General features: G+C 37.4%; 2 protein-coding genes across 3 annotated transcripts in view; both read right to left on the bottom strand.

Annotated features, from left to right (window-relative positions):
• Nucleotides 1-4,981: 4,981 nt before the first annotated feature.
• On the bottom strand, nucleotides 4,982-6,672 carry LOC137639211 (uncharacterized). The gene is made up of 3 exons (XM_068371504.1): nucleotides 6,565-6,672; nucleotides 6,092-6,258; nucleotides 4,982-5,761 (listed from the first exon to the last, which is right to left on the bottom strand). The coding sequence occupies exons 1-3, from the start codon at nucleotides 6,599-6,601 to the stop codon at nucleotides 5,249-5,251; spliced, it is 717 nt and encodes a 238-aa protein (XP_068227605.1). The 5' UTR covers nucleotides 6,602-6,672; the 3' UTR covers nucleotides 4,982-5,248.
• A 5,558-nt stretch (nucleotides 6,673-12,230) lies between these two features.
• cactin (cactin, spliceosome C complex subunit) overlaps nucleotides 12,231-19,223 on the bottom strand; it is a 74,388-nt gene continuing 67,395 nt past the window's right edge. For both annotated transcript variants that reach the window (XM_068372782.1, XM_068372783.1), the window contains exons 9-10: nucleotides 15,417-15,683; nucleotides 12,231-12,965 (exon numbers count right to left, since the gene is read on the bottom strand). In XM_068372782.1, the coding sequence (XP_068228883.1) occupies nucleotides 12,536-12,965; nucleotides 15,417-15,683 (697 nt within the window). In that variant the 3' untranslated portion in view covers nucleotides 12,231-12,535. The remainder of the gene's footprint in view (nucleotides 12,966-15,416; nucleotides 15,684-19,223) is intronic.

The following is a 19,223-nucleotide window of genomic DNA, read 5'->3' as shown; positions in this document are numbered from 1 at the left end:
AAATAATGATGTGCAATGTAACCAGTGATGAAGATGATGATGTAAATATAATGTTTTGATTCAAAGGAATTGTTTGTTTAGATAAGATTCAAAATGTAGAAAAGAAGATAAGTCCGTGATTCAAGAAAAGTGTTGGGGTGTGAAAACCCAATTTATGCTGAAATGTGATCCTGAAGTTCGGAGGTCTAGTCACGAAAATGGTGACAAAGTTATGCTGCGATGGGACACGTACATCATATGTGATATACAAGGTCTATAGAGTACTATTCTATAGACCTTGATGATATAGGCACCACGCGATCACTTGCTCCTGTTGTCAAAGGTGTATGGACATTTTGAAAAAGACATTAAATTCAAGACAGATGATAAAACGCGTGGGAAATATGCAGACCATGACACCGAGGAATGTAACTCCCAAGTCGTAGAACCAATAAATTGCGCTAAGTTCAAAAAGGTAAATGATCATATAGTGAATTTAAGAAATTGCAAAGATTTAGATTTGGAGTTTATTAGCTATATCTGAAACATGTCTAAATGACTTTGATAAGCCTTAGTTGAAATGACCCCTAATATGAAAGATGTGTTTTAACATTGCCACTGTTCTTGAAATATTCTATTTTTATTGTTTATTACCTCTCCCATAGTTTATCTATTTTCTTTCTTCACTGGGCTATTTTTCCCTGTTGGACTCTTGGGTTTATAGCATCTTGCTTTCCAACTAGGGTTGTAGCTTAGTAATAATAATAATAATAATAATAATAATAATAATAATAATAATAATAATAGGTGCTACTATAGCGTGAGGTCTACCACACTATAGCGTGGGATTTACCTCCCATTAGTATTATAGCGTGAGGTCTACTGCTGAATTATTCGTTCCTCATAGATAAAACACATTTCATACATTTGGTTAAGCAATTAACACTTGATTTTAACATATCTTAGAAATGTCTTAGATAGATAATTGGATTTCTAATTACATTAAAAAAGGAATAAAGGTAAAATTAAACATACATTTATTCTAGCGATGATACACTCTTCATACATCAAACAGGTTATCATATATTTCCATACATTTATTCTAGCGATGATACACTCTCCATACATCAAACAAGTTATCATGTATTTCCATACATTTATTCTAGCGAAACACACTTTGCATTCTCTTCAGAATCATCGTTTTAGCGTCCTGATTTAGGAGCTGTTGTTGTTGTTGGGGTATTAAAGCCAACACTTGTTGTTGGCACGGGCCTTTCCCTTGGTTGGCCCGTAGGTGATCTGTAAAAATTTATAAGGTAGTTGCATTAATGGAAATTTGAAAGGTTTTTAGTAGTAGAAAAAGATGTGGATAGGGTAAGGATGATGGTGGTAGTGGTAGAGGGCCATCATTTCTCGGATAGTGGTAGTTTGAAAAGTGGGGGTGTAAGGCTTTTGAAGATTAGAGAAAAATTGTGCAGGTGGGGTTGTCCAACCCTTTACTCCCTAGGGTCCCTGCAGAGAGATTTTTAAGTGGTAGATTAGTTGAGAAGTGAAAGGGAGTGATGTGAATAGAGCCTTACAATGAGGGGATGAGATGGTGCATGGAATGAGGAGGTCTTACCTTGGTGGAGGTAGAGTTGAAAGCAACTGTGCATGTGTGTCTATGCTTTCGACAATTGCTTTTGCCAGTGTGGGACATTTAGGAGCTCCGTTTGCTTCCTTTTATATGGGCAGGTCACGTGGACAGGTCCCGTTTTTGATGGATTTGAGCAGTTCACGTGTTCGATGGTTAGGTGCGGGGCTCTGGGACGCTGGTGCCTGGTCATGCGGTAGACCTCACCCTCCACCTGGGTAGGCGACATATGGCGGTAGACCTCACACTATAGTAGCACCTAATAATAATACACATGCCTTCTTTTATATTCCGGAAGAGGGAAAGTTAAGGGGGTGGTGGGCTATTCGTTCTCAAACGATATTCTAACCTTAAGATGATGAAACTAACAAGTTTTGCATATATGAAAATAAACTTTACATCGTAATAAGCTTACAAACCGAGAACAAAATTCAAGTGTCTTTTTTTTTTTTTTTTTTTAGGAATTCAGTATGTTCACTGAAATGATTAACAGGGCAACAATGAAATTAGTTTTCCGTGGAGATTTCAATCTTTGGATCGATAACGCAGCAAATCATGTTGCTTCAGCCTTTGGTGAGCTATTGGAATCATGTCAATTGGTTATTAACGTTAATTGTGCAACAACTTTGACTGGGTATACGTTGGACTTAGTGTTTTAACTGATGGAATGAATAAGATTGTATTAGGTAGCGGATCACTTGAAGATTGGGGACCCCAACACACGCTGCGGTCGCTTATCTCCAGGTGAAAACATTAGTCTTTTTTCAGGTGAGGAATTTAAATTTAATAGTGGTTCTAACAAGCTAACTAGCCAGTTTATACGCTAATTATCATTAGTGTAACGACTTGAATAAGACTAACCAATAAAAGTGTTAACAAACTAATTTATAGGTTAGCAAATAAATGTGTGTTTTTTTTTTTTTTCTAAATTTGACGGTACTTAGAAAAAAATCGTATTTCTCTTTAATAGCAAAGAGACTAAATGTTTTTACTCTACAACATAAAACCAAGTGATAAAGAATTCCTCATGGACCGTGCAGTTTATAAACAAGTTGTGCAGCCACTTTCAACAGATGGTCCTCTTCCAGCTATCAACTGGTTAAAGAGAAAGGATCTTTTGAGGAGAGAAATTAAGTGAATTCAGTGGCGAAATTCAATGAACTGGACTAAACTGTCTTCTATACAAGATAATTATGCGTGGAAATGCCAATTTAAAGAGCTTTCTAAATTTAAAAGCAAAGTTTCTATTTGTAAGGACTCATTCTTTGCTAAATCTAAACTTCCACTACAGAAGTGGATTCAGGCTATTTATTACTGGTGAGACTACAGTACAGTGACTAATATTCGAAACATTTCAGAAAAAAACATGATTGATATTTACAGTTTTTTAGAGAAATCTGCATGAAGTATTTCGAGGCAAACACCGTTAGACTTGGTGGTAATTAGCACAATTGTGCAAGATGACGAGTCTTGCTTTGCACGCAAAAGCAAATACCTGTATCACATTTGGAATGGTCGACAATAGCATTAAGCCAGGTGTTGGATATATTGGATATATCAAGATAGTTGAAACACGTGATGCTGCAACTCTACTTCCAATCAGAAAGTTTGTTTTGTCCGGTTCAGTAATATACAGTGATGAATGGAAAGCTTATTAAAATATTCAATCACATCTAAGATTTCAGCACCAGACCGTAAATCAATTCCGTAACTTTACTGATACAGAAACAGGAGTACACACACAGGCCATTTAAGTTATTGGGACAAGCATAAATCAAGGACTAAAACAATGCGTGAATGCAAGAAAGAATTTTTAAATTCATATTTAAAGCAATTTGTGGTTTGAAAGGCATTTTAATGGTAGGTTCGATCATTTATGTACTGAAATTGCAAAACAATATACTTTATATTAAATATGGATTGTTTGCATAAATTTGTTCTTATTAACAAATATTTGATAAAGCAGTTCTAAATGATATATATATATATATATATATATATATATATATATATATATATATATATATATATATATATATATATATATATATATATATATATATATATATATATAAATTTTTATATTAGATATTTCCTTTTTTCTATACTATGATATAAGCCAAATTGGATCACCTGGAGATTGGAGACCAGTAAGCTGGGGTCGCTTATATTCAAGTGAAGAAAATCAGGGTCTCTCTTCTTCAGGTGAGTGTAGTTGGGGTCCTTCATCTTCAGGAGAACTATTTGGGGTCGTTGTCTTCAGGTAATCCCAGGTAACCTACTCATGTGGAATAAATGTGCACTGTTTCCCCAGTCCACAAGCTTGTAACTTTTAGATTACATTTGCAGAAACACGCAGTGCTAAAGAAAATAAGCCTTAGAAATAAATTTAATTTCTATCCTTGTGGATTTATTGACCAAGTTACAAAGAAAATAAATGTCAATATTCCCTGCGATCGTGGCAACCAACGTTTTGTCTCATAACTGTATATAATAGGGTGAATAGAAATGAATGTGCCTATTGATGGAAAAGACTAACTGTTGATTAAAAAACAGACCTCCTGGGTTCGATGGGGGGAAGTACTGTAACATACTTTAAGAACTGCTTCTTTGGCCCTATCACGCAGGGGAATCCTTCTCTCTACAAGACTTACACGTTCGGTTTGTCGTACACATTATTGGGCATTTTGCATATCAGACTGCATGACAGGTGTTTGTTGCCAAATCAACATTATCATGGCATTTAAAGAACGAGTGAATTTCAACTTTCTTCTTGAACAAAATATTTTTCAGGACGTTGTAAAGATCCGCAACCCCAGAGTACCCGAGGGTTGTTTGTCTTAACAAGCTAATTCTAAGTATGGCCAATCTTTACAAGCTTGTTTATAGAATTAACAATTCTTAACAAGCTTTTTCTTGGAGGGAAGGTTATCTTATTTCGAATATAGTTTAGTTCTCCGCATATATTTGTTAAGAGCACAACCTTCAAGTATGGCTCGTGCAACATACCAGGATATTATAAAACCACTTATAGGTAAAGACCCAGTGCCAGTTATAAACTGGATGAAGGATCATGGATTATTGAGGATTGAAATGAATTGTAGCAAGTGTAAGACTGCAATGAACTGGACAGGATGCTCATCAATACAAGATAAATACGTATGGAAATGTCAACAAAAAGACTGCAAAATACAAAGCACATCAATTCGTAAAGAATCTTTCTTTTTCCGATCAAGATTGTCACTACAGATAGAAGCAATACTCTATTGGTGTGAAGATATAAGTGTTACTCAGGCTACAAATTTATTAAATATTTCAAAAGTAACAGTAGTAAACATTTATTTTTTCCCGTGAATTCTTCGAAAAAAAATCCCATTAACCTTAGTGGTGCAGGAATGGTTGTTCAAATTGACGAATCATGCTTTTCGCATAAGGCCAAGTACCATAGAGGACAAGGACCCGGGAGCCTATATGGGTCTTCGGTCTTGTGGATACAAGTACAGTGCCTTGTTTAGGCATCTTTGATCTTTTCATTAGCAAAATTTACATAATTTCCTTTGGAAGTTAACCTCGTATGGGGATTATAAAAAACTGGAGGGATGTAATGTCCTGCATCATTTACAATTCCAACAAAAGTCATGGTGGCACCTCGTTCTTGAGAAACCTGAGATGCAACAGGCTGGCCTCTCTGCTCTCCCACACAACCTTTACCGACTTCAGCACAGTCGACAAGCTTGTCTCGTCCAAGTTGTAGATCTTGTCGGGACTGACGCAGTACTTTTCCATTGCCTCGGTATACGCCCTGAAAAAACAGTCCACACTAACCTTATTGAAGGCTGTGGCCCGGGTAATGGATGTCTTCAACTTGAGCTCGGGATGACGAGACATGAAGGCATAATACCAGTCCCTGGTTGCCATCTTCTCTTCCTCCCAGGCTGGAGGAATCGACTTGCTGCCACAAGCTACAGCGTAGGTATAGACCATCCTACGAAATTCCGTCGTAGGAAGGCCATATAACCTCTTCACTATCTTGATAGCATATGCAGAGAGGTGGTCCTCCTGTTCTAAGCTGAAGACCCTCTGGGAGTTCTGTTGTATGGGCACAAAAGTCTTGCCATCGGAAAATTTCTTTGACCTATTGAAGGCATCCTGCTAACAAAACAAAGCATTAGGCTACAGTCACAACTAATTAAGCCTTAACCTAAAACAAAACCATTAGCCTTAAGTCATGTAGAAAATGGCTTAGATAGGATTTTGCTGTAAGATTCTTACTTTTTCAATGTGTACTTCTATTTTATTTCAAGATAATACCACATACGGCTTCTTTACCAAAGAAACCTTAGCTTTAACACAAATTAAAGTTTTTGAATCGATTTGTATCAAATTTGATTACCATGCAACTAATTAGCATAAAATATGCTAGGATATGCTATGTTAGCTTACAATAAATCAACAAATAATTATTTCCCATTAATTAACCTGCAAGGTCATCACTTTAACATTAAACTGCTTGCATGCAGCCCTTAGGCTGCAACCAGTCTCTACCCGGTGCTTAAAAGCCTCTTCTAGGGGTTTCCTGTCAACTGTGAGCTTCCCCTGGGAGACAAATTTGCGAGGCATGACGGTGGATGAAGGTTGAGAGTAGTCTGGAAAAGAAGAATTTGTAATTAGGTATTGTAAAATAAAAGATATTAAAACAATAAACAAATCAAAAAATCGGGGGCGAGCCGTACATTTAAAGGTTCGGGGCCCACAACAAACTTTTCTTAAAGCACTTCTCACGACAACACTTTCTATGGTTTCCTCACTTTTATCCCTCAAAATCATATTAATATGGCCTTTATCACTAATCAATGTATAACTAAAACAATCACAATATATTCACGCACTTGGGACCCTATATTGGTAACACAAAATACTACATGAAAACCATCAAAAAGAAGAAATCTCACCGGGCAGGAACAAGCAGCGGAGCTGAGTTGGTAACATATGGCGGACTGGTTGGATGGAGCTAGGAGCTCTATTAGTCTTTTGTCAATGGCGACTGTACGGGTCGTCCCCCATGTACGACTTTCCCTCACATTATTCATTCTTAAGTGCAATTTCAAACTATTTATTCCCTATTAGTGACTGTAGTTGATGGTTTTGTTCATTTAATTACATATTTTTCCCCTTAACTTTGTCATCTTATGTCAATTTCTCCTATTTTGGGGCCATCAGTGTTTGAAATGTTATTCTTCACTAGATTATTTACCTTTCCAGAAAGGTAATTTGTTTTCGGATTCGTAGTCTGGGTGGAATTTGCTGCATCCACATTAAGCACAGCGAGATGATTTTCCAAATTCAGCAATTATTCCTTCAAGTTCACTTATAATGAGGTCTCTTCTTAAGTTCTTTCTCCAGTTTCGTCAAATTCATCATATCTATTTTGACTTCATCTACACACAAAATGCAAAGCCATTTCAGTTTTACTAAATCTTCATCACTGATGTTGGGGTCTATACACACACACATTTCTTATGGTAGAACTTGTCACAAAAATCACATCTTATCCACCTTTTCATCCCACCCCCTAAGTTCCACACAATAGACAACTATCCGTCATGATGCAATTTTATTTTTTACATTAGTAGCTTACTTCCATGAGAATAACCCCACTATTCGAATATTTAATCAACGAAATTTAGCGAAACAAAATCGGGTCGAGTAGGGGACAGCATTGCTCGATACGTATTCATTCCACGAAGGTTTACTCAAAAACGTATTTAACTGGAATTGTAAGTAGCTCTACAAAGAGTACCTTAAGTTATGCCTGACCGTAACTAGTTGTCAAATGCATTTTTATAAGTAATTCTTGTGCAAATCTGCAGGAAAAGGAAATGCTCGTAATCAAGTCTTCTCACTCGTATCGTTGTAACATGTTGGCTCCTTTATTTATTTTTTATTCATACTCAAGTAAATAATCTAATAAAAACAACTGGTTTAACAGTTCGGTTTTCCAGAGGAGCAGACATTTTCACACACACACACACACACACACACACACACACACACACACACACACACACACACACACACACACACATATATATATATATATATATATATATATATATATATATATATATATATATATATATATATATATATATATATATATATATATGTATATGTATATATATATATATATATATATATTCAGTCTAGCAATGCTTCTCCCCAAGTCTTTCGCAAAAAGAAAACCTGTTTTTTTCTTTACTTTTTTTTTTCAAAGACACTCTAGCAAGTGATGGATATGTGCAAAACGCCTAAGCCTATACCCAGTATTGTAATTGAGGCTTTTCCTCTGTGACCATAAACAACACTCTTAGTAGAAATCCTAGGTTTTAATTCTATCTAATTTTATCTTGAAGTCCTGGTTCCCCATTGCTTACTCCGCAAAATAAGTTTACGGACACTTTACTAATTAATCGGCAAGTGCAAAGCTTCTTAGCTTCATGTGACTATAAGCAACAGTCTTAATGAAAACGTGATTTCCATTTTATCAATTTTTACGTAAAAATAAGATTGTACAATTTCTTATCTGTTTCGGCAACCTATAACGTTATTTTTAAACTCTTCTTTCAAATTCAAAGAGAGACATGTATTCCACTAGCTCTCTGCAAAGATTTTGCAACATATCCATTTTGTGTCCTGTTCTCTGAAGATTTAGAACGTCTGGTTGTGCCGAATTGGATTTTAGTTATTTTACCTTTGCATCGAAGCCTCTTCAAATTTCTTATGCATTCTATTCTACTTATCTTAGTATTTTGCATATTCCATTACATTATATTTCTTTTCCTTTTGCGCATCAATTACCTCCTAAATAAAAACATAGGTTTTTTTTCTTTAACTCCTTATAAGGATGCTTTAACCCTTTTCCTTCTCTCTTGGCTGAACCCTTCTCTAGAGTTAATATACCCGAGAATTCTTTGGATACTGAATATACTTTCGATGACAGAAAACACATTTTAAAGGCATACATTAAATTGTAATGATTATGAAATCTTAAACTTGTAAGTATACTACCACTAGAGAGTTATGGGGTCCTTTGACTGGCCAGACAGTACTACATTGGACCCTTCTCTCTGGTTACGGTTATTTTTTCCTGTGCCTACACATACACCGGATAGCCTGGCCTATTCTTTACAAATTCTCCTCTGTCCTTATACTTTACTTTACTTTTACGGGTTTATTTCTCGCCCTCCATCAGACAATAAAGTCTGTTCAGGCAGGCCTTGGTGTGTAAAAATAATTTCTTTCCAGTTAAGGGTAGTTTCCACCCTTGGAGGGCTGATTTTTGCCAATTTTTTTTTATTTGCTAAAAGTCTTCCTTTTGCCTATCAGAAGGCTGTGATACGTCTAGAATTCATCTCCAGCCTCTATATTGCCCCTCATGGTCGTCAACGCCCCCCTTATGTTCATAGTAAAAATAAGAAATTACCATACCGAAATATCATTAGTAATTGTGTCATTTTTATAGTTTACCTCTCAAAAATTGGTCGAAGTCGTTTTCTAATATGTTAGTTCAGGGGTGACTATGAGATTATCTCCCATCTCCCTGTGTCATCAGAAAAAATAGCTTTTTCTCGTTTTTTTTTTTTTCGGGAGAGGGGTGTATTTCTTTGCTTGTCCTGCTCTTATGCCTTAAGTAATATAATTTTTAGATGTTTTAGGGTATCAAGTGACATAATACCTACAAATACACAGAAGGTTTTGTCCCTAAATCGAGATTTTAATTTTTGGTGAATATTTATTTCTAGGAATCACTCCATCATATGTTTGGCTTTCACTAAAGTTATTGTTCGTTATTTTCTTGCTGTGTGCTTATTTACTGTTTGATTTTGATAAAACTTTGTGTGCAAGTTCCAGGTGGATAAACAAACATGCCTATAGAACGAAATTTCAATTCAAGACAGTAGTTTCTCACCGATCACCAAATAACATTTAATTCGCTGGCACAGATTTTCACATTTTTATTTATAAAATCCTTTATTTTCCCTATAGGATGATAAAACTCACAGAGGATATGCCTTATTATAGTGCTAATAATGCCTGAAAATTTCATTAGCGTGTCTTGATTAGTGTATTTTTGGGAAATATTTTTACGATTGGCACCCCTACACAGTGGAGCCTACCCTATATTATGCTCTGTATCTTATCAGTTATTTCACTAGCATTTGTATTCAGGCTTAATAGTTTTCAGGTCACTGTTATAACACTTTCTAAAAAGATAAGTTTTCAGGTTTTTATTGAAAGCTGCCACATTTTTGCTATTCTTGACATCAAGCGGAAGGTCGTTGAAGAGTCTCGGTGCAACATAACTAAATATTCTTCCTCCTATTGCATGATTCACACTGATTTCAAATAGTCTATGTGGGTCATCGGCATGTCTAACTCTTTCAGCAGCGCTGGTAGCTTGAGGGTAGGGGACCAAGCAATCACGGAGATATTTAGGCTTATCACTTGTAAGTGCTTTGAGTCAACAAGCAAATCTTAAATTCAATTCTAGCCTTAACAGGTAACCAATGTCTCATTTCTCTCCCTCTTGTTTTGTTAGTTTTTATAGTTTAAATAGGATATATTTACTTTGGTGGTGTAGTTGTTCTTAAAATATTTTATTTTTCCCTGTTACCTTTCCTCACTTTCCTATTTTTCCCTTTTGGAGCTATTGGGTATAGCATCTTGCTTTTCCAACTAGGGTTGTAGCTTAGCTAATAATAATAATAGTATAGACCATAAGAATACCCCAATTTAATAATCTACCAAAAAACATCGATGAAGTATGTGTGAAAATTTGTGATGAATATATGAAATACACTGAACATCTAGATCTGTATCCTAAAGATATCAATCTTCAACTAAAATTTAGAAATATATTTTTGGTCATAGACTCACAAGTAACTCGGAAAGGTTTTTCTTTAATTTTTCGATTGGCACTTGACAGGAATTTACGCTCTTTTCATCTCAACTTTAGTCAACCGCACATTCGATTTTTTCCTTCTAACTCAATAGTCCATCTTACTGAGAGGTCATCACAAACTTCTTTTCCATAAGAAATTGAATTTCCAATTACTTCTCTCTTATGGGCTACGAACGTTTTACGGGCAGAAGTTGTGCTGTTAGGCTGGAAAGCAAAATAGCAAACATGACGTGGAATGGCATAAAGTAGAAAGCTAAAAAGTGGGTACAGTGAGGGCATGAAAGGATGTTACAAAAACCTTTTTTACATTCCAATGTGGTGAACCGACAGCACTATCCTTCACAGAATTCAGCATACTGCTGATCACTGACCACTCTATGGACATCTGGGCAGAGTGTTTATATAAATTTCCTTAAACTGAAATAATGAAAGCCATTCAATTTAAAGATATTATGCAATCAATGTAGTAAAACAGTATTATTTAGTTTTTGATGTTAGTGCGATACAATTTCTATCTTTTGTTCCTATGATTGGGTATATTCACCCTTATTGGACTTTCATTTAAGTTAAATCTAGTAGAGAATACTTAATGGAACAGGTGTAAGCGCATGGATTGTTTTTCCCCTATAATGTTTTGAAACAAATGATTCACAGATATCAAAGGTTTTAATCCTAATTTTGTTTTGGTGACTTTCATTCAGTTTTTCTACTGGTTTACTTGAATATGGTTATTACTATTGCTGAAAACAGATACAAGTATAGGTTTTTAACTTTAATTTACATTCCAGTCCTGTGTGGATATCTGGAGTATGCTTTCACAATTACATTACAGTATATGGTTCTATACACCACACTGTGAATTGGAACTTCCAGATGAACAATAATGATCTGTAAAGGCAACATCACGAGTTGCCTTTCAGTTTTGGCTGTTTGAAGGATCAGTGTCCCTGCTACCATAAAACACCTTTAATCTCACAATAATAGTAAGAAAAAAAATATTTAGTGCATATTTGAGCTTATTTTGTTGCAATCACTATGTAATTAAACTCTTTACAAAAGTAAATTAAAAGTACTGTATCAATTTTTTTTTTTTTTTTAGATATTTAGCCTACAAAAAGACTAAATCAAAATGGCAAATCAACACAACTTCAGTAGGAGAAAAGCCTTCATTAATCTTATTTAAATAATACAGTAATCATGTATCCATACCTTATCCAGTGACAAGAATGACTAAACTTTTTAACAAAATTAAGTAAAACCAAATTCCAAAGGCTGCAACTCATATTTTTATAGCATATAAATACTTAAATATAAAGCAACAAACTTGAAACTTGGTCAACAAAGGATTCAGCAGTGTATTAGCTTGCTTTGATTTAACAATGCAGAAATTTTGACGCTACATATAAATTCTAAGGATGTTCTATCGAGAATATTTCAATTGTACCAAAATGTCAAATAGGTAATCTGTTTTGATTTATAAATTCATTTGAGAAAAACTGAATAAGAAATAACAAAACTACTGTATGTGTCACTTACTCTTGCACATTTATCTAAATAGATTTCTCAATTAAAACTACCCTTACAGTGAAATGTGTTACAAAAGACACAAATATAAAATCCTTTTTTTTTTATCCATCTGTAGCAATAAAAGTCATATAATTTAATAAATCTTTAATTACAAAACCCATAAAACTAGATTAAGCTCTAGTCTGACTTCATATGTCTACAATATAATTATTGTACAAAAAATTCGAGGTTATGAATTAGAAATTTAAAATCTATTTTTATGTGTTCTACGAGTGATGTTGGAGCACTTTTCTTGAATATACATATATACTGGAGTCTTCTTTGTTTGATTTTCTTGAATAACCTTAACAAACACCCTATTCATACCTGAAAATCGAATTTACTTGTGAAAGTCTCCACATATTCATACACAAAGAAATAGGATAAAAGTTACATTATCTTCTGTAGCGATATCGTTTGAAGTGGAACCAAAGCTGGAAAATATTGTTATGAAACTGGCATCTAAACCCTCTCTTATAGGAATATTCCCACTCACGGTTGACGATCTTGAAAGCAATGTCTTCGTAAGGAGGGCCAGACGTGAATTTAAGAAGTGCAAAGTCTTTATTATCACTACATGGAATGAGCTCATACTGAGGTGTTTTAGATTTTTCTATGAGATCTGGGTAGAATATATTAAACTTGTAACCTTGAACAATCTTTGGAGGAGGATTATCCATGTCATAATGTGTCTGATTGTACTTATTCCATTCAAACCCTGTGTGGACTCTGTTGAAATAACGCGGTTTACGTGGGCGATATTTATCTGACCATAGGTAATGCTGGGTGTCAAGCTTAGCTTCAACGCTGAACTGTACTTCATCACTGTAAGAAAATAAAGCAAAATTGTTAGAGCTGAAATGATAAAATACAATGTATACTAATAAGTAAGGATTTACATTGAAAAGTTGGTTTAATTTCAAACAATGACACCCACTGGGGATTGAGGTATACAATTCACAGGTATTTGGCCTATAATTTATCAGATAATAGAGAATATTCTTAAGATTTTGAGGTTTCTTGTACATTATTTTAGAAAATATTAATTAAAATGTGGTAGTCTCAACAAAGCCCAAATTCCACTGCATAATCGTCACTATATTCACTTATTAAGTATTATAAGTAGCTTAAGAAGACCAACAAATTAAATTTCTAGACTTAATTATGGATTGCCCAAAATTTTTTTTTCCAGTCATATGTAAAAATTGGAATTAGGTAAAATTAAAGATGCTGGAAACACTTAGTAAAAAAAAAAATAAATGAAATGTATATGAAGCAAAGACAAAAGGAATTAGGTAAAATTAAAGATGCTGGAAACACTTAGTAAAAAAAACAAACTAAATGAAATGTATATGAAGCAAAGACAAAAAGGAGTTGAAAACCACTTTATTATGTTAAGTACTATATATGCTCGAGTGCTTGGACGAGGATTGAAACTGGTAGAAGAGAATGACCATGAATGGGAGGTGAATCAGTTGTTGTTTGCGGATGATACTGCAATGGTTGCAAACGAGGAAGAGAAGCTTGGACGATTAGTGACAGAATTTGAAAGGGTGTGTGAGAGAAGGAAGTTGAGAGTTAATGTGGGTAAGAGTAAGGTTATGAGATGTTCGGGAAGGGAAGGTGGTGCGAGGTTGAATGTCATGTTGAATGGAGAGTTACTTGAGTAGGTGGATCAGTTTAAGTACTTGGGGTCTGTTGTTGCAGCAAATAGTGGAGTGGAAGCAGATGTACGTCAGAGAGTGAATGAAGGATGCAAAGTGTTGGGGGCAGTTAAGGGAGTAGTAAAAAATAGAGGGTTGGGCATGAATGTAAAGAGTTCTGTATGAGAAAGTGATTGTACCAACTGTGATGTATGGATTGGAGTTGTGGGGAATGAAAGTGATGGAGAGACAGAAATTGGATGTGTTTGAGATGAAGTGTCTAAGGAGTATGGCTGGAGTATCTCGAGTAGATAGGGTTAGGAATGAAATGGTGAGGGTGAGAACGGGTTTGAGAAATGAGTTAGCAGCTAAAGTGGATATGAATGTGTTGAGGTGGTTTGGCCATGTTGAGAGAATGGAAAATAGCTGTCTGCTAAAGAAGGTGATGAATGCAAGAGTTGATGGGAGAAGTACAAGAGGAAGGCCAAGGTTTGGGTGGATGGATGCAGTGAAGAAAGCTCTGGGTGATAGGAGGATAGATGTGAGAGAGGCAAGAGAGCGTGCTAGAAATAGGAATGAATGACGAGCGATTGTGACGCAGTTCCGGTAGGCCCTGCTGCTTCCTCCGGTGACCTGGATGACCGCGGAGGTAGCAGTAGTAGGGGATTCAGCGTTATGAAGCTTCATCTGTGGTGGATAACGGGGGAGGGTGGGTTGTGGCACCTTAGCAGTACCAGCCGAACTCGGTTGAGTCCCTTGTCAGGCTGGGAGGAACGTAGAGAGGAGAGGTCCCCTATTTTGTTTCATTTGTTTGATGTCGGCTTCCCCCAAAATTGGGGGAAGTGCCTTGGTAGATGTATGTATGTACTTTCTACAATGTGCCATTCAAGGACCATTTAATAACAACAATTCAGTCATAGAATTTGATAATTGTAATTGAAAAAAAAGTAAGTGACCATGAGCATTGTGCCAATATGGGAAATATGGATTTTCATGGAATTATCAATCAATTGCTGTACTTCCAAAGCATAATTAGGTAACTTTGCTGACCTTTTATGACTAACCATACCCAAGTCTTAAGAAGCTTGGAAGCATATTAATTTTATGCACTCAGGATTTGTCCAAACCTTTACATTTACTTTGAACACTTACAGCACTACAAATACTACAACAGTAGTACTACTAGTAGTAGTAAAACATGGTTTATTAAAAGGTAAAATAAGGGTAAATACTTCATTATCTTGAAAGCCCAGTTATAAACAAAGGAAAAAAAATACTTTAGATTAATCCCTGCTTATCTTAAAAGAATCTGGTACAAGAAAGGTCATGAAAAATCATCTATTTTCATTGGATGAAGCTTTCTTACCATTTGCCCAAAGTTGAAACTGAGGAACAATAACGTGACCTTTATCATCCTAAATTTACTGAAGTTAAGATTACTGTACATTACTTAAAAGCTAAATAAAAGTAAAGTACAGTATATACTAAAAAGATGCAACATAAGTTCAGCTAATGATAAACACTTATACTTGAAAAAATATTTATATACTGCACTCTCTGACTGCACAACTATCAATGGTTCAAATTAAGAAAACTTCCACTCCAAGTGTTTGATAGAATAAGCATAACTTACCTTGTCATTGCCCTCTGAGCCTCACGCTGCATGACCTTTTCCTCTGTCGTCAAAACACTCTCTACGACCTGGCCAGCACCAACTACACGCTGCCGAGCCCAGGCCAGCCTCTGCTCGTCTTCAGCTTCATTGAAAACCACAGTACCTGGTTCCAGTTTATTTCCTGCCAACAAGCGAGGAGAATAACGACCGGCAACATACAACGACACAGACGAGGCAATAGCCGCATCACCCTCACACTCTGAATCCCAATCACCTCCATCATCCCTGTGGGGATAAAATAGATTTTGAACAAAACATTTTCTGGCATAAACATTTAGCAAGAGCAATAGTAGCTCTGTAAGCATCATCATTATTGATACATGATATCCAATATAGTATTTAGGTAAAACATTTTAAAGTTTTTAATAAATTTGATGGAAGCAATTTTCAAATGATAGTGGGGAATATGATAGTTATACATAAATGTCTGAAACAAAAATATGTTATTTTGATAATAAAATAAATTTTTGAATATACTTACCCGGTGATTATAATAGCTGCAACTCTGTTGCTCGACAGAAAACTCTAAGGTAAAATTTGCCAGCGATCGCTACACAGGTTGCGGGTGTGCCTAACAGCGCCATCTGTCGTCCAGATACCCAGTACTCAATGTAAACAAAGAACTCAATTTTCTCCTCGTCCCACTACGTCTCTATTGGGGAGGAAGGGAGGGTCCTTTAATTTATAATCACCGGGTAAGTATATTAAAAAATTTATTTTATTATCAAAATAACATTTTTCAATATTTAACTTAGCCGGTGATTATAATAGCTGATTCACACCCAGGGGGGTGGGTAGAGACCAGCAAAATATGTTTACATTATTATGAGCTAAGAATTTTTATTTCATTTTAGAAGTTATCAAAATAACAAAAACAAAATAAATAGGTACCTGGTAAGGAAGTCGACTTGAACAATTACTCTGCCTTTTTAAGTACGTCTTCCTTACGGAGCCTCGCGATCCTCTTAGGATGCTGATCGACCCCTAGGATCTGAAGTATCAAGGGTTGCAACCCATACAACAGGACCTCATCAAAACCCCTAATCTAGGCGCTTCTCAAGAAATGACTTTGACCACCCGCCAAATCAACCGGGATGCGAAAGGCTTCTTAGCCTTCCGGACAACCCAAAAACAACAATAAAAACATTTCAAGAGAAAGATTAAAAAGGTTATGGAATTAGGGAATTGTAGTGGTTGAGCCCTCACCCACTACTGCACTCGCTGCTACGAATGGTCCCAGAGTGTAGCAGTCCTCGTAAAGAGACTGGACATCCTTAAGATAAAAAGACGCGAACACTGACTTGCTTCTCCAATAGGTTGCGTCCATTATACTTCGCAGAGATCTATTTTGTTTAAAGGCCACGGAAGTTGCGACAGCTCTAACTTCGTGTGTCCTTACCTTCAGCAAAGCTTGGTCTTCCTCACTCAGATGGGAATGAGCTTCTCGTATTAACAGTCTGATAAAATAGGATAAAGCATTCTTTGACATAGGCAAAGATGGTTTCTTAACTGAACACCATAAAGCTTCAGACAGGCCTCGTAAAGGTTTAGTTCGTTTTAAATAGAACTTAAGAGCTCTCACAGGGCATAAGACTCTTTCTAGTTCATTTCCAACCATATTCGATTAGCTTGGAATATCGAACGATTTCGGCCAAGGTCGAGAAGGCAGCTCGTTTTGGCTAGAAAACCAAGTTGTAGAGAACATGTAGCCGTTTCAGATGAAAATCCGATGTTCTTGCTGAAGGCATGAATCTCACTGACTCTTTTAGCTGTGGCTAAGCATACCAGGAAAAGAGTCTTTAAGGTGAGATCTTTTAGGGAGGCTGATTGTAGCGGCTCGAACCTGTTTGACATGAGGAATCTTAGTACCACGTCTAAATTCCAACCAGGTGTAACCGAACGACGCTCCTTCGTGGTCTCAAAAGACTTAAGGAGGTCCTGTAGATCTTTATTGTTGGACAGATCTAAGCCTCTGTGATGGAAGACTGATGCCAACATGCTTCTGTAACCCTTGATAGTGGGAGCTGAAAGAGATCGTTCTTTCCTCAGGTATAAGAGGAAGTCAGCTATTTGGGTTACAGAGGTACTGGTCGAGGATACAGATACTGACTTGCACCAGTTTCGGAAGACTTCCCACTTCGATTGGTAGACTCTAAGGGTGGATGTTCTCCTTGCTCTAGCAATCGCTCTGGCTGCCTCCTTCGAAAAGCCTCTAGCTCTCGAGAGTCTTTCGATAGTCTGAAGGCAGTCAGACAAAGAGCGTGGAGGCCTTGGTGTACCTTCTTTACGTGCGGCTGACGTAGAAGGTCCACCCTTAGAGGAAGAGTTCTGGGAACGTCTACTAGCCATCGAAGTACCTCGGTGAACCATCTCTGGCGGGCCAGAGGGGAGCAACTAGCGTCAACCTTGTCCCTATAGGTCTAGATGTGACCAATCTAGGAGAAAGGCATCTATATGAACTGCTGCTGGGTCCGGGATTGGTGAGCAATATATTGGGAGCCTCTTGGTCGTCGAGGTTGCGAAGAGATCTATGGTTGGCTGGCCCCAGGTGGCCCAAAGTCTCTTGCATACATCCTTGTGGAGGGTCCATTCTGTTGGAATGATTTGTCCCTTCCGACTGAGACAATCTGCCATGACATTCAAGTTGCCTTGGATGAACCTCGTTACTAGCGAAATGTTTAGACCTTTTGACCAGGTGAGGAGGTCCCTTGCGATCTCGTACAACGTCAGTGAGTGGGTCCCTCCTTGTTTGGAGATGTACGCCAAAGCCGTGGTGTTGTCCGAGTTCACCTCCACCACTTTGCCTTGAAGGAGAGACTTGAAGCTTTTCAAGGCCAGATGAACTGCCAGTAGCTCCTTGCAGTTGATATGCATTGTCCTTTGACTCGAGTTCCATATTCCCGAGCATTCCCGACCGTCTAATGTCGCGCCCCAGCCTACGTCCGATGCGTCCGAGAAGAGAACGTGGTTGGGAGTCTGAACAGCCAGGGGCAGACCCTCTCTGAGGCTGATACTGTCCTTCCACCATGTCAGGCAAGACTTCATCTTCTCGGAAACGGGGATCGAGACCGCTTCTAGCGTCTTGTCCTTTTTCCAGTGAAATGCTAGGTGATATTGAAGAGGACGGAGGTGTAGTCTTCCTAATGACACTAACTGTTCCAGGGATGATAGCGTCCCTATCAGACTCATCCACTTCCTGACTGAACATCGTTCCTTCTTCAGCATCTTCTGGATGGATAGCAGGGCTTGATCTATTCTGGGGGCTGATCGTCTTGTTGTTCAGCAACGTCCTCATCAGAGGGTTCCTCATCCGAAAACTGATGAGGAAACGGCAACGGAGTGGGCAACGTCTGACTCGCTGAGTCCGGTCGCACTGGTGGATGCGTGACGGAGCCGGACGCAATATCATGGAACTGCTGCACAGTCTGTGAACTGTCAACAACCATGGGTGCGCGAGGAAGCACAGCGTCAACCCGAGACTGTCTAGACCGTCTGGGTTGTGCAGTCAACACCCTACCGGGTTGCTGAGGTTGACGCACTGCGTCAAAACAAGTCACCTCTGCTGGTTGTTGAACGTCCTGAACGTCAACAACCACCTCCGAGCGTCGCTTAACGTCAACGTGCGGCTGGCAACCCACACTGGGTCGCATCGGTGGAGGAACCACCTCAACTGGCAGACGCGAGTAGGTTACCTCAGCGTCAACAGGGCGCACACCCGACCGGTTGGAAGGTTGTTGGCCAGAAGGTTCGGTAGCAACCTTCTCC

This window comes from Palaemon carinicauda, chromosome 4 (genome assembly GCF_036898095.1).
Source record: "Palaemon carinicauda isolate YSFRI2023 chromosome 4, ASM3689809v2, whole genome shotgun sequence".
Lineage (NCBI taxonomy): Eukaryota > Metazoa > Arthropoda > Malacostraca > Decapoda > Palaemonidae > Palaemon > Palaemon carinicauda.
Note: the sequence above shows the minus strand (reverse complement) of the source record. Positions and strands in the feature narration are given on the sequence as shown.